We start from the raw sequence: 15,630 nt of genomic DNA, 5'->3' as shown, positions 1-15,630 counted from the left end.
TTCTTTCTTTCTTTCTTTCTTTCTTTCTTTCTTTCTTTCTTTCTTTCTTTCTTTCTTTCTTTCCTCCCTTCCCTTCCCTCCCCTTTTCCCCTCCCTCCCTCCTTCCCCCTCTCTCTCTCTTCCTCCCTCCCTCCATCCCTCCCTCCTTCCCTCCTTCCTTCCTTCCTTCTTTCCTTCCTTTCTCTCTCTCTTCCTTTCTTTCTTTCTCTCTCTTTCCTTATCACTCTCTTTCCTTCTTTCTCATTCTCTTTCTTCCAGCTGGCCAGGAACCATAATCTCCCCTGATCTCTGCCTCCAAAATAGCTAGATTACAGGCTTAAGTCTCTCCACTGACAATCTGAGTCATCAAGGCAATTCTTCATCTGATCCCTAATGATGTCTGTGCTGTTGGTTTCCCTGGCCTGATGACGCCCATTGGTAGGATGGCATGGTGGGCGGGCTTTCTTGGATAGGCTGTATTTACTCCATTTAGTCAGCAGACCAAAGTCACTTGATTTATTTAGGGTTTATTACTTAACCCCACTTTACAGTGATCATGTGTGATCCCTTCATCTGTAGTCCAATTGAGTCTCTACAACCCCTCCCCCACCATCCACTTGACTATTAGGTCACAGTGTTCTTAAATTTCCTGATTTCTTATATTGATTTTGCAATGAATATAAATAGGAACTATTTTGCCACAAATAACAGTAGCAGAGATACAGTTTTAGCAGGGTAGGTGATCCTTCTAAGGTATTTGATAGGAAATAAAAAAAGTGAGCCTCTGTGGTTTAGGAGAAAGAACTCTGGGTTGTGAGATGGATTTCATACATTTGAGTCTTAGATAATCTCCAGTCTATCAAGCATGATAATCTAAGACTTTTCCCCTTTTAGAAATGCAAGATCTATGCACTATGTTGATTTGAATTGTTAAAAAAATAATCAATTGGGAAAATAGATATTCAAACAACATTCTTCGAGTATGGTGTTTTTCTGATATAATTGTTTGCAGAACATAAGTAACTGTTAGCAGGGAGAATTCCTAATTATTTTATCAGTAAATTATCCTTAGTTGGCTGATTACTAATTAGCCCCTCCATATCTTGAAGATATACAGAAAGGAAAACAAAGTCCTGATGGATGTCATATAATAAAATTAGGGTGATCATATTTGCCAGCTTTTCAGATAGAGAGACAGAGAGAGAGAGGGAGAGAGTCCTAATTTACTTCTGTCATTCCAACATAGTTGTTATCAGTCATCTCCTTCTTTCTGAAATTGTCTTAGTTAAAATGATAAATTACATGCTCACAAATAAGTGTAATCCAAGTAGTAAATTAAAAAAATCACTATGATTAAGATTTAAAGCTCCTTATTATTGTATGATGTTGGTTTTATGTTCATTAGAAAACAAATTTCACTGCATGTCGCTATCACTTTGTAGTTACCAGGTGACTGGACTACCAGCTGGGATCACCCCTCAGCCTTTCACACTGAGGGACTCCTGGGCTTATTCCTCTACCCCTCCTTCCTTCATTTAAAAAGCAAGAAAACAAACCTCTTCAGACATGCCAGGCATAATAGGATCACTTTAGCTTTCTTAAAGACTCTAGGCAAATCCAGCAGAAGTAAGCTCTTCGTACTTTGCTATCTCCGGATTAACAGCTTTCTAGAAGAGTCTCTTTTCCTGGCTTTCCTAAACTGAGAAGACAACCTGGGAGAATATACATCAATGATAGGCAAAGGAAAGGCCAAGAATGGGAACTCCCTGTTAGCTTGTCTTTCTTTTCTTTTCAATATTATCCTTAATCAGCTCAGTCTGTAATCAGCACAAGTGCAACAATTAGGATGAATAGAACTGTGCAAAATTAGGATTAATAGAACTGTCCTAGACCCTCCATACATACATATATGCACATATATAATTATTATACTTATTTGTATTTGATTTTATTTATTTATATCTTTAATTGTACATAATTATATATAAAATCAGCTTACATTAGGTCTACAGAGGGGAGTTTATTGTTCCATTTCCACCCATGTCAACAAAATATTAACCTTCAAGAATCTTTATATAATATTCTATTAAATAGAAGGTTTTAGTGAGCCTCAGCCTGCTATATGAATATCTTTCTTGCTTTTTCTTTTCTTTTTTAATCTTTAGGCAGTTGCACAAAAAGAGTTTTAATTCAATAGGTCAGCTTATGAGTACAATGCTGTATGGATTTCTTGTTAGTAGTTGGAAGAGGTGTGTACTGGGCTTGAGTTAGGTATCTGAGCATCTGATCTCTGAGCTCCTGGGGCTGACTGGTTGATGATGAGAAGCATATGTTCTTAGTGATTCTGTGTTTGTGTGTGTATGTGTGTGTGTGAGAGAGAGACAGAGAGACAGAGAGACAGAGAGAGAGAGACAGAGAGACAGAGAGAGAGAGCGTGTGTTTATGCATGTGCAAAGTGTGTATCTGTACCTACTCCTGATGGCTATAGCGTTACCTCTGGCCCAGAGTTGCTTATGAGCCTGTTTTTCTCTTTAGTTTCACAATAAGGTGACCTGCTTCATGCTGCATCACATAGAAGAACCCTGCTCCCTGGGGGCCCACGCTGCTGTTATTGTCCCGCCCACCTGGATCATTAAGGTGAAGAAACCTCAGGTAACTGCCAGGACCCTGTTGCTGTTGGGCTCCTACCAAGAAAAAGTAACTACTGCAACTTGCTTTTACTTCACCTGACCAATCCTAGGGTTCCTCCATCCTCTGCTTCCTCATCCCCTAGGTCCCATGCTTAGCTTCCAAAATCAGCCCATTGGCCCAGCACTGGACTGTGACAGGTGGGCCCACCCCCCTGACACCGGCCTCCCCTTCCTCAGGAAATCCAAGTTCCAGGTCAAGAATGTGTCCTCCCACTCATGAGCTAATCACACTGTCCTTGCTGGCGGCTCTCTGCAGTCCCACTGCATTGTGGTACACATCTCTCTTCTCTTCCAGCCTGGGGGTCCCCAGGAAGCCCACTGAGGGCAGGCGGTGCAGGCTTCATGGTTTGGTTATGATTTCTTCCACATTCAACCAGAAAGACATACCAAGTTGCAGTCTTCCTGCTTGCTCACAGAGCAACACTTTCCTTTAGGCAAAGCTGAATTCTGTCTCTGAGTATATCTCTTCTATCCTCATTCTCCTGAGTGTATTTCCAGTGATGTTCATAGCCTCCGTCTCATTCTGAAAACCAGAGTGGTTTCTTGACAAGGTCATAACCTTAGCTAGAAGCTTTCTTCCTTTGTGTTGTACATCTGAGACTGTTAGTGCTAGGTTATGGGCTGACAGACCTCCAGCACTATGTGAGGAGAAAGAGAGAGAGATCATTTATTTCTAGGATGTGGGTACTATAGGAAGTATTCATGAATATGGTATCTTTAAAGATAGGATAGTTTAAACTTCCTGTGGCATCTGAAGTCATCATGTGATCTATTCTTATTGACTCAGTTTTATTTAAAAACTCGTGTGTCAAAGATACTATTTTGTTATATGTGCCTCATATAGTTAATCTCTGTTGATTAGTAATATATAGGAATATTCTTCCTGTTTATAATCCAGGGAGGTCTTTGAAAGATTTCCCCCCCCCCCGCCCCCACCCGCCTCCCTGCACTGGGCAAATATGGCATCTACATTTTAAAATCTTTCCTTTTACATTTTAGAATTAAATGCTAAGATGTGTGAAATGAGTCACCCAAGGTGACAGACCCAATTATATATACATTCTGTTGTCTGAAACTCAGGAGTACTAGACTCCATTTTTTAAAAATCTCTTTAATGTTTCTTTTTTTTTTTTGACAGTACTGAGGTTTGAACTCAGTACTTGGTATTTGCTAGGCAGGAGCTCTATCACTTGAACCAGGCCCCCAGATCTTTTATTTTTTCCAACAATTTAGTAATGTTTCCAAGACTTTTTATCACATCACGTAATTATTCAGTTAAATCAGAATCTGTGGACTGAAAGCCTAGATTGTATCAGATGGTCTATACACCCGGTGATAGCACGTGTGGGCATTGTTCTGAAGGGCTGGGGGGAGTTGTCTGAAGGGGAGGCTGAGGAAGCTGTGTGGGGAGCTGGGTTTTATTCTGCATTTCAAAAAATGGTGCATTTAGTAAGATGGAAAGGAGACAGAGTAACAGGAGGGACAATGGGGTGAGTAAGGGTACATTGTCCCAAATCTCACTCCTGGGCCTGCTGGCCAAGCTGGATTGAGGTGGAAAGTTTGTGGAGAGGCCTGACTGTAGAGTGACTATGGATGATGTTCTTTTATCCTTAAGTAGTAGGTTTCCTTCAGGAAAAGGAATGAGAGAATGAAAATAGTGTTTTGAGCTGGGTGCTGGTGGCTCACACCTGTAATCCTAGCTACTAAGAAAGCTGAGTTCTGAGGATATTGAATTGAAAATGGTGGGGGGTAGGAAGGACTGTGAGACTTCATCTCGGATTAATCACCAAAAACACTGGAAGTGGAGCTGTGGCTCAAGTGGTAGAGCACTAGACTTGAGTAAAGAAAAGTCAGAGACAGCACCCAGGCCCTGAGTTTAAGCCCCGGGACTGGCATGTGTGTGCACATGTGCACATGTGTGGGCGTGCGTGCGCAAGTGTGCGCGCACACACACACACACACACACACACACACACACACACACACAAAGTGTTTCAGAAGGAAAACCTAGCAAAAGTTTGTAAGATGACCTAGTGAAAAAGGATTAGAGTCCTGCCAAATAGGGAGTGAACTGTTAGCAGAGTTTCATTATTAAACAAATGGAAAGAAAAATAGAGCAGTTATTAACACTGAGATCTGTAGACAATGAAAAAAATGATAGATAGGTATTGTGAAAAGTCCTTGAGCTTATGAGTGGTAGTTAATAGTCAAAGCTATGGTTTATAGAGGGTAAAAATTAATTAGCCAGCTATTAGCAAGAACTTGGAGGTACTAATAGTAGATAATTCATTAGAGACTTTGAATAACTTAGAAAAAGAGAATTTGGAAAGTAGATAAGGCAGTGTAAAATGTCTTTTCAGAAAGCTTTGAGATTTTATGTACTTATTCTGTATATCTATATCCATGTATTTTTATGTTCTATTACACTGCTTCAAAAATAAATACTAATGATATCCTAAATTAAGTAAATAATTAGCCATGTCCAAAGATGCTGTTATATGGCATATAATATCTAAAGATAATCAGATGAGCTTTCCTTCTACAAAGAACATTCTCCTAGAATGTAGGAAGAACTATGGAAGTCAGTGAGCAGAGTACCTGTGGATAGTGGCTTCTTGCCTTACTTCTTGATAAACTATGCATCCTTGGGATATATACACATAAGAGGGGGAGAGCAAAGATGTAGAGAGTTCGGTTCAGCTGTGTTGACTAGAAAGTATCTATCTACTTCCTCAGTGGCCAGTGCCACCCACGACAGAGACACACTGTGGAAATATAAAACATGAGTGAGGAATTCAGTTGTGGGGATCAGGAGGCCAAATGGAAAACATGCCATTCACTCTTGACCTGGAAGAATGTGGGTCAGGGTCGTTAGGAGGAGAAATGAGGACGGGCCATGTAAGCTGACAGAACATATTGGGAGCAGTGAAGATTGATTATTAACTAAAGCCAGCTGTATTTAGATGTTCAGGTCAAAACAACTCTAAAGTGAAGTAAATAAAATCTAGTTGATCAGATAGTAATTCCCTTAGAGATATTCTATAAATGCCCAAATCCATGGATTGGGCTAAACCCCATGTATACTATGATTTATTCATATATATATATATTTTCCCATGATAGTTTAATTTACAGATTAGGCACAAAAAGAGAGTAATAGCAATCAATAATAGGGGGCTGGGAAGGTGGCTCAGTGATAGAGTGCTTGCCTTGCACGCCTGAGGCCCTGGGTTCGATTCCTCAGCACCACATAAGCAAAAAGAAAAAAGCCAGAAGTGGCGCTGTGGCTCCAGTGGTAGAGCGCTAGCCTTGAGCTGAAGAGCTGAGGGACAGTGCCCAGGCCCAGAGTTCAGGCCCCATGACCGGACCCCCCCCCCAAAAAAAAAAATCTATAATAAAACAACTATGATGATATCATGTGATAAAAGTTGTTTAAAAATCAGAAATTTTTTAGTTGTTGTTTTGTTTTTTTGTTGTTGTTGGTCCTGGGGCTTGAACTCTGGGCCTAGGTGCTGTCTCTACATTCTTCAGCTCAAGGCTAGCACTCTACCACTTGAGCTACAGCACCACTTCCAGTTTTCTGGTGGTTTATTGGAGATAAGACTTTCATGGACTTTCCTGCCCGGGCTGGCTTTGAACTGTGATCCTCAGAGCTCAGCCTCCTGTGTAGCTAGGATTACAGGTGTGAGCCACTGGCGCCAGGCATTTCCATTTAATATTTCCATTTAATATTTTCAAACCAGAGTTGGTTGTGGATGACTGAAATGGCAGAAAGTAGCACGTCAGATAAGGAAGTACTGTCAGGAAAAGGGTCTCATAAAGAGACAGAGTAAGATGACATCCTTTCCATCCCTTATAACTTGGCTAGCTTGGAGTCACTCAAGACTCCTGGAGCAGCCATAGTGGGAGCTGTGTAAAACAAGGGTAGGTTGGGTGATTTTCATTAGTTAGAAAAAGAAATTACTAGAAGTTACAAAAGGGTTGAATATACACAGATGACTTTTAAAGAATTCAAATGAGCCAGGTTCCCATGGCTCATGCCTGTAATCCTAGCTACTCAGTAGGCTGAGATCTGAGGATCCCGGTTCAAAGCCAGCCCGGGCAGGAAAGTCCGTGAGACTCTTATCTCCAATAAACCACTAGAAAGCCGGAAGTGGTGCTGTGGCTCAAGGAGCAGAGTGCTTGCCTTGAACTGAAGAGCGCAGAGACAGCACCTAGGCCCAGAGTTCAAGCCCCACGACCACCAACAACACTTGAGCCACAGTGCCACTTTCAGTTTTCTAGCAGTTAATTGGAGATAAGAGTCTCATGGACTTTTCTGCCTGGGGTGGCTTTGAACAGTGATCCTCAGATCTCAGTCTCCTGATCAGCTAGGATTACTGGTGTGAGTCACTGGTGCCCAGTCTGTTGACATATTTTAAGATCCAACTTATTCATAAAGTTACAGGCATCAGTGTTTCTTCCCTGAAAGAAGCATATTAGAGGAGAATATTTTGATCGAATGAACAGTGTGAAAGATACTCAAACCCCAGTTCATACACTTTGAGCTGATGGAGAGAGACCCACAGCATGTGAGTTCTTCTCAGGGTAGGGTTGTGGAAGACAAGGCTGACAAAACTTTCACAGAAGTGTCACAGTGTAAGACTGGATCTATTGCGGGGGAAAAAAAATTATTCACACTTGGGCCACTGACTCTTCCACGCTGTCACAGTTCTGTAGCTTCTCCACTTATTTCAATGGGTTCTACAGACTTCTGGAAAGATCATGAAACAGTCGTTTTCCTGATTAAAGTCCCCAATACAGAGACTTCCTAACACTGAGTCAGAACCATATGTTTCCTTTGACAGGATAATAACACCCAGGCTTGTAGTTGAGCCTTTAATTTGGAATGAGTAATACATAAAATATTTTCTCTGTAAAAAACAAACTTTTCAGATGAAATAGTCGCTTTTCATCAATGTTTAAATGTTTAAGAATCTCCCATATCTTTCTATGATGTATCCTTATGGAATTTTACTAGGGAAAGAACCTTAAAAATAATGCAAAGTGACTGTAGGGTCATGTGTATTTAATCTGACACCAATCTAAACAGATTGCCTCCAAAGTTGCTAAGTAAAGAAAAAGAAATGTTGGACAATCGTGTCTAGTGGATCATACAGACAAGTCATTTTTAATCTCTTTGTATATCCTATATTATGGGTGGTCATAGTTTACTTAGTCTTATCACTACCCATAAATGTTTGTATTGTTTTTAATCATCTACTGATGAGCAGTGCAATGTCCATCTCTTCCTAACTGTGAATGAACTTTGTGCATGCTAGCTTTTTTTTTTTGCCAGTCCTGGGGCTTGAACTCTGGACCTAGGTGTTGTCTCTGAGCTTCTTCTGCCCAAGGCAAGATTTCTACCACTTGAGCCACAGTGTCACTTCTGGCTTTTTTGAGTTTATTGGAGATAAGAGTCTCATGGACTTTCCTGCCTGGGCTTGCTTCAAACGAGGATCCTCAGATCTCAGCCCCCTGAGTAGGTAGGCTTACAGGTGTGAGCCACTGGCACCAGCATAATAGTCTTTTATATTAAAAAAATCTTATTATTTGGATAATCTTAAATTCCTAAGGACCTGCATAAAATAGATAACTTTATGCAATGGCTAACAGATATCACTCAAAAATTGCCCAGCCATTTCCTTTAGTGAATTCTAAAGGTCATTCAGTTCTTGTGATGTAGCTAAATATGGCTACCTGGAGCTCTTAAGACTGTGCCCTTGATGTCTGGGGTAAGTGTTCTTTATTCTTCTGTTCACTCATTCAGAGGACCCCCTTTGTGGCAGTGGGCGGCAGGGGCCATAGCGGGAAAGCTTCTCAATCCTGGTTTCCATGTCCCAGTCTCCTACACTGTCAGCGTTTTGAGTTTTGTACATCATTTTGTGGGAAGACGTCCTTTGAGATGGTAAAATGCTTTATCTTTTGTTTTGAGACCTGTTATTTCAACCAGCTGTCTGTGATCCCATAACCAGGAAAAAAAAAATCCCTCAAGAGTAGCAAGAGCTAAAGTTTCATGCACCGTTGAGTGATTCATCCATAAGTATTGCCTAACAGCCTAGGAAGGAGCCATGACTACGAAAAAGGGTTTTGTTGATAGGATTACTTCTAGGCAAGGTGAAATTGTCCTGGCTTTCTGGTCCAAGAAAACAGAAGACTTTTTATCTTTTCTTAGATCTTTCACACACAAAAGGAGCAGGCACAAAATATACAAGTAACTTCTACTGAAATCAGAAAGATACAAAAACCACTATTGATCTTGCCCAGGAAATCCTTTGAGTTATTGAGTTGGCTGCCCTTGATGTTTTGGGAATATTTGACAAGTAGAAAAGTTCCTCCATTCTATCACCAACAAGCCTTCCCAAACATTTCTTCCCATTCTCTTGTGTTTTTTTTTTTTTTCTTCTATTTTTTATTTTTGCCAGTCCTGGGGTTTGAACTCAAGGCCTGGGCATTGTCCCTTGTTTTTGCTCAAGGGTAGCACTCTACCACTTGAGCCACAGCACCACTTTTGGCTTTTTCTGTGTATGTGGTACCAAGGAATCGAACCCAGGGCTTCATGCATGCAAGGCAGGCACTCTACCACTAAGCCACCTTCCCAGCCCCGCTCTTGCATTGTTGCATTCACACTACATTGTTGAATGCACACACACTGCCAGCTCAGGCAGGACAGTGATAGATGAGTGTAGATGAGTGATGGTAGTTTAATCAAGCCCGAGAGTCATATCAAGACTTCCTTCATGTTATCTGTTCCTCACTGAATCATGCTACCCTCTAAAGGAAATCACATAGTCAGACAGTCATCCATTTACACAAAGGGAAGGGAGCCTCAGGAATTGTGAGGCATGCTGGGAAATTCTGGACTATTTTCTGTCCCTGTTAGACCATCCCTAGGGCTGTTGCTGTGCCCAGGTACTGGAAGTCAGCCCCTGTGTTTGTCTTTCTGCCTTATTTGTTCTGCCAGCCACAGAAATGCCTCGGGTGTGTTTGTCTCGATAAGCCTAAGAAGCATTTGTATTCTCTGTATCCGTGCTTAAAAAGACTGTTGTGTGTCTGTTCTCAATTAGAGCTGAGTCCCTTTTATCCTGTTTTCAGATGTCAAACCTCATGTTTGATGTGTTTTTCTGTTTCCCAAGTGTGCTCAGTCAGCAGAACCATCTGCTGATGGTTCTGTGATCAGACTAGTTTAAGAAACTTCCTTATCATCTTGGCCTGATCCAGCAGATCTATGTCTTAGAGTTGAATGCTTGAGTCTTGTCAAGAAGTAAAGTCTACAGGGTGTTCCTGCAAGGATTTGGTCTTCCTGCATTGTTCTTCGCACCAACTAAGCTAAAACTAGAAAGAAGTTAGGGGCATTACTCACTTCTGAGCATCCATTGCAAATCAGAAGAGGCTCAGGAAGTGGTGTGGACTCTAATTCTATTTACCTCTTGTTTCAATGATGATTCTAATACATTCCCGCACACCAAGCATGTATGATAGGTGTTGGGGCTGAAGAGCTATGAAAGAGGTAATAACGTTCATTCAAGTCCATGTCGTGGGATGGATGGCGAAATGGTTGCTTCACATACTGTTCTCATTTAGGCATCACAGCGGTCTTGGGAGTAAGGTTCTGCTACTGTATCTTAAAATTAAAAGACTGTGGTTTGGAAGACTCAGCCGAGGTAGTAAGAGCTGATCAGAGGGAGATTCAAAATTCCCACAAAATCTGTCAGATCATGCTCTCTCCTCCCCATCTTCTGCTTCACTGTGCTCTGCACATTTTGCTCTTCTCGCCTTTGAACCAAAGTTCCTAGCCTTGGGCTACATGACACAATCCTGTGTGGAATTTGGGAAAGTATCCTTGCTTAGGATCTACCCACAAACAGATTAGGCAATCATACTCAACAGGGTCTGGGTTTGAATACTTTCATAAGTCCATGAGTGAGGCTATGATATAATGATGGTTGCGAAGGGCATAGAGCATCACTGACAACAAACAGATACTTCATCTTCTAGTCTGATGATTCCTGGCCTTCTTCTCAGACCATGTGGCTGATTCAACTTTTCAAGATTCTAGATCATCTTTCTTCCCTTTCAGCACAAAGTAAAATCTGTCAAAATATAGCACATGCTTTCATAATCCAAAAGAGACAAGAACATGAATGAAGAAAGGCTCATTTAACCCCAGGGTCTAGAAATATAGAAATTCCCTTCAAGAGAAATATCATCCACAGTGAGTGAAGGGGACTCCCCATGGCTAGAAAGCAGTCACTAGCTCTGGATCTCTTTTCTGGAGAGAACATGCGGTTCTGAAGATGTTTTCTTTTAATCTGATGGGGGAAGAAAATCTGGGGTCACTTGATGGATCTTGAAAATTTCCTTTGTCCTTGGTGAACACAAGTCAACTTTCAGTTTTGTGTTTTGGGTCTAAATCCAAGTCAAAATGAAATGAAAGTGAGCTAGTTTGGATCTTGTTAATTTTGCACCTTAGCTTATGTAATCTAGATGAAATTTTATTTGAATGCTCTAAAAAACAATCCTAAGAAGTTGAAGGTGTGATGTTCAGATTTCTTCAGATTATTTTGAAAACTTTTAACTGCTTAAACCATACAAGTGTGTGTTCATATATAAACTTCTAAGTTAAGAATTCTGCATTTCAGGCTTTGAACTTGGGCAAACATCTATTATATGGTCAGTACTGTCTTTGCGTTGTGAAGATGCACTCTGATTAATTATTGAGTCTTCTAATTAAACCTGATTTTTGTCTTGTCTCCAACCAGTCAGCTGTGAGTGTTTCTCAGCATCTGTAGCAAATACGGAGTCAATGGCTAGTCTGATTTAGTCACAAAATTGTGGTTCATAAAAATCCCTAGGAAGAGAAAGTGAATTTGAGGGTCCCTGTATTGCAACAAGTCTGAGATACTTCCCTGAGAAGAAAAAGTCAAGACTGGTAGGAGAGGGAAGACTTTTAAAATTCCATGAGCCTTTAAACAGAGAGAAAGAAAGGAAAATGACTGCCACTCCACTCTTACAAATAACTCCAGGTGAGTCAGAGCCCCGCATTGAAGAAGTTAGAATCACTGCTGAGATCTTAGACTGTGAAGTTCCGTTGGAATCAGGATTCACTTCATAACTATGACTATAAGAGACTAGTTAAAAACAAATTGTAAAAGAAAAAAAAGTAAAGAAAAAGCAAGGAAAAGACTTAAAAGAAAAACATGAAAAAAATGGCCTCCTTTTTTACATTTCCACATAGGTGATCTCCATACCAGGAGATGAACTTGAACTTGGTTGGGCGGGAGACGGACCTGGTTGGGCGGGAGACTGGAGCCCCTCAGAGAATTTGGGATTCTTCCATTTTTACTGGGAGGGTTGGCAGGTATACCATGTGTTGTCATGTGAGTCCATGAGAGCCTCTGGCCTCTAACCCCCTGCCCTGTCCGGGGCGGGGAGTCAGTCGCTCACTCCGAAGCACTGGTTTCTGTGTGTGGCTTCCCCATCAGAGTGGCTTGGCAGTGTCAAAGCATGAGCAGCACGCCGCATCAGCATGCGCTGCCGTCATCTCCTACCTGGTTCTGCATGGTGCTTCCCAGCCCTCGGCCTCCCGGGGCTCAGGCGCTGCCTTCTCTCCCTACAGAACTCCCTGAAGGCCTCCAATCGGAAGAAGAAGAGAACCAGCTTTAAAAGGAAAGCCAGCAAAAGGGGGACAGAAGTAAGTGTTTCTGAGTGGGGGTGCAGCTTCTTTTTCCTAATCGATTCTAGCTCAGGCACCTGGCCCAGGCTTAGTGCTTTCCTAGGGTATCTCCTATCCCGGTTGGTTCTTTTACTGCCCTCCAGCCACACCTCATTTCCTGCTGTTCGGAATAACTTACTGATGATGGACTAACTAGATCAACCAATCACCAACCCCACTTCTGCTCCTTTGGAGTCAGAACATTTGCTTTAAAAACAAAAAATGAACATTTGTCTTTGCCTGGAAATGTTACCCTGAAGATGATGACGATGAAGCAATGTAGCTTAAGATAATGATGACTATCATTGTGATGTTTAAAAGGTGTTTTGGACTTAAAAATAAATATATTAAGAAAAGATGGTGATGATGATGATGATGATGATGATGATGATGATGAATCACTAGCACTTCTAGAATTCTTAGAGTACACAGAATAAAAATCAAAGGAATGATCTACCTCTCTGGAGCAAATTATGGTTTGAGATACTTTGCTTCAAGTTATATGGATATCTCACACTGGGTGGGGAACTTTTTTTTTCCTACCAAGGGCCATTTTATAATATCATTAGAACCATACAAAATTATTAATAGATGGGTCATGGACGACCAATGAGAAGCATAGACACACTTGTATGTGTCATGTACCTCACAATTAGGCCCGCAGGTCAGACTCTGCCAAGGTACAGGGTTTGGGCAGGGGTGGTGGTGATGGTGGCTCTCTCTTCCTTTGCACTGGAGTTGTCTTCATGCTGTTGGGGATGTCAATCCTAATAGTGCTGCTTTTTGTTTTTTCTTTCAGCAGGAAAACAAAGGGCGCCCTTTTGTGATAAAGCCCATTTCCTCTCCTCTCATGAAACCTTTGCTTGTGTTTGTGAACCCCAAGAGCGGAGGGAACCAGGTGAGTCACCCCGAACAGGGTGAACAGTTGATGATTTCTTGAAAACACAATTCCTGGCACCACGGGAAGTTATTCCACTAGGAGCATTGGAATTTCCCAGGACAAGGCGATTGCTCTGCTGGACAAGGCAAAGCCTAGAAGTTCTGCAGTTTATCGCTCAGCTTCTATGTTAAATGGGACCGGAGGGCCTTCCAAAACCTAAGTGCTTAACTCTTCTGTCCTGATCTTCAAGGCAATCGTTCCAGAATTTCTCTTAGCTAATATAGTTCAGGGATTCTCAATTCTTAGTAGTTTCTTTTGTTGGTTGTGAGACTTGAACTCAGGGCCTGAGCTCTTTTGCTCAAGGCTAGAGTGCTACCATTTTGAGCCACAGCTCCATTTCTAGTTTTCTGGTAGTTAATTGGAGGTAAGAGTCTGTTGCCTAGGCTGACTTCGAACCACAATCCACAGATCTCAGCCTCCAGAGTAACTAGAATTATAGGTGTGAGCCACTAGCACCCAAGCTTCCTAGAAATTTCTTCACCTACTTATCTTCGTTTCTTTGCATTTCAATTTAGATTTGATTTCTTTGTGTGCTGCTGCTGGGGCTTGAACTCAGGACTGCGCCATTGCCCCATAGGATTTTCCCTCAAGGTTGGCCCTCTACCACTACAGCTCTATTTCTAGGTTTTTGGTAGTTAATTGGAGAGAAAAGTCTCACTAGTTTTTGTATTCGGGCTGGCTTTGAACTGTGATCCTCAGATCACAGCCTCTTGAGTAGCTAGGATTACAGGGGTGAGCCACTGGCACCCTGTTTTAGGCTCACCTACTTTTGTAGGTGACTGACTCATCAATCATAGAAGTCATGAACATATCCTATCAAGCTGGAGAAAATGCCAGCTTCTAAGGATTGCATTTGGTTCCTGCCTAAATCCTTGAGTGTAGTTAATACCTTAGTTAGCAAAAGGAAATATAAAAGTTTAAATTATAAACTAAATAAACTTTGAGTTTAGTGGCAAACCTCCAGTGACAATGCTCTGCGAGGACAGATTTTTTTTTTCTTCAAAATCTGGGTTTTCATTTTACATCTAATTTTCTTCCCACTTTCTCAGATTTCTTATACCCCTTCTATAGGCTTTATTTTTCTATTAATTTCATATATTTAGATGTAAAATGTATTTCTGTACATTAAATGTACATTTTACTTTTTGAGGCCAGATTCCTTGAAAACTTACAATATATAAGTAGATATTTGAAACTATATAGTTGTCCCATAGTAAGAAAAAAGTTACACTTAGGATTGACCCAATAGTTCAAATGATGTTATTATTACAAATGACAATGGCATTTCCCAGAATGTATTAGTTATAATAAAGTTGTTAGGAAAACTCATGACTTAAATATCCCTCTTTTCTTCTCTCCACTCAAAATTCTTGATAACTTTGTGTTACAAATATTTATCAGTATTGTAGAGAACAGGGGAAAATGTGTTATAAGCAAGCAATGTATCTTTAACATTGTGCATTTCTGTGTTGTTGAGAGATGACCTTCAGGATGGCCTTTATAATGGAAGGACAGTGATTCTAGGACTGTCAATAGAGGAATAATAAGAATGGATTTCTTACTAACCGAGGTTGAATTTGCCCTGGAGCATACTTCCTCTTTTCAAGGGTTGAGGAGATGGTTGTAAACTATGGACAGAGCAAAGCAAATGTAATTGGCTCCACTTGAGTACTGCATGCTAACTACAATTAAATATATTTCATCATAACAGCTCATTCATAAAATACATTTATTAACTCATACTAAGCTCCCTGCCCCTCTCTGCCCCCCACCTCAGAGCATACAGAAGCCTCTAAGTCATCCCTCCTTTAAGAAACTGACAATCCAGTTGAGATTCAGACCATTTTTGTTTCAAGCTGTGTAAATTATTAATGACAGAGAGAATACTTGTTGCTTCCTGGTTCTCTCTTAAGAGAGCACAGGTTAGATTAGGGAAGCCTCGGTGGATTTCTAAGGATATTTTGTTTGTGAATGACACAGAAGGGGAGGATGGAGAAAATAACTCCAGTGACATGCACTGATTGTGAGTTCTAAATGGAGAGGCTCAGGCTGCAGGCAAACAGTGACCTCAGAGAGACAAGGAGAGGGTGACATGAAAGTGTGTGAAATCAAAGAGGAGCAAACTTGGTTATGTGTAAGAGGGAAACTGGTGCTGCACCCCTTCCCTTTTCTACCCTGGCAAATTCCTGCCCATCCTTTCCTGACCATTTCTCCCCAATTAGTCATTAGTCATTAGTCATTCTCTCCAATAGAGTCTAGTTAGCCCT

The 15,630-nt window shown here is 41.1% G+C and overlaps 1 protein-coding gene across 1 annotated transcript in view; it reads left to right on the top strand.

Moving 5' to 3' along the window:
* The window catches only part of Dgki (diacylglycerol kinase iota), a 434,705-nt gene that overhangs the window by 207,731 nt on the left and 211,344 nt on the right, over positions 1-15,630 (top strand). The window contains 3 exon segments of the mRNA XM_069996861.1: positions 2,515-2,631; positions 12,328-12,402; positions 13,223-13,321. Of these exon segments, the coding sequence (XP_069852962.1) occupies positions 2,515-2,631; positions 12,328-12,402; positions 13,223-13,321 (291 nt within the window).

This window comes from Dipodomys merriami, unplaced genomic scaffold (genome assembly GCF_024711535.1).
Source record: "Dipodomys merriami isolate MVZ:Mamm:240054 unplaced genomic scaffold, mDipMer1.0.p SCAF_5, whole genome shotgun sequence".
In the NCBI taxonomy this organism is placed as follows: domain Eukaryota; kingdom Metazoa; phylum Chordata; class Mammalia; order Rodentia; family Heteromyidae; genus Dipodomys; species Dipodomys merriami.
The sequence above is the reverse complement of the archived record's forward strand: the minus strand, read 5'-3'. Positions and strand labels throughout refer to the sequence as shown.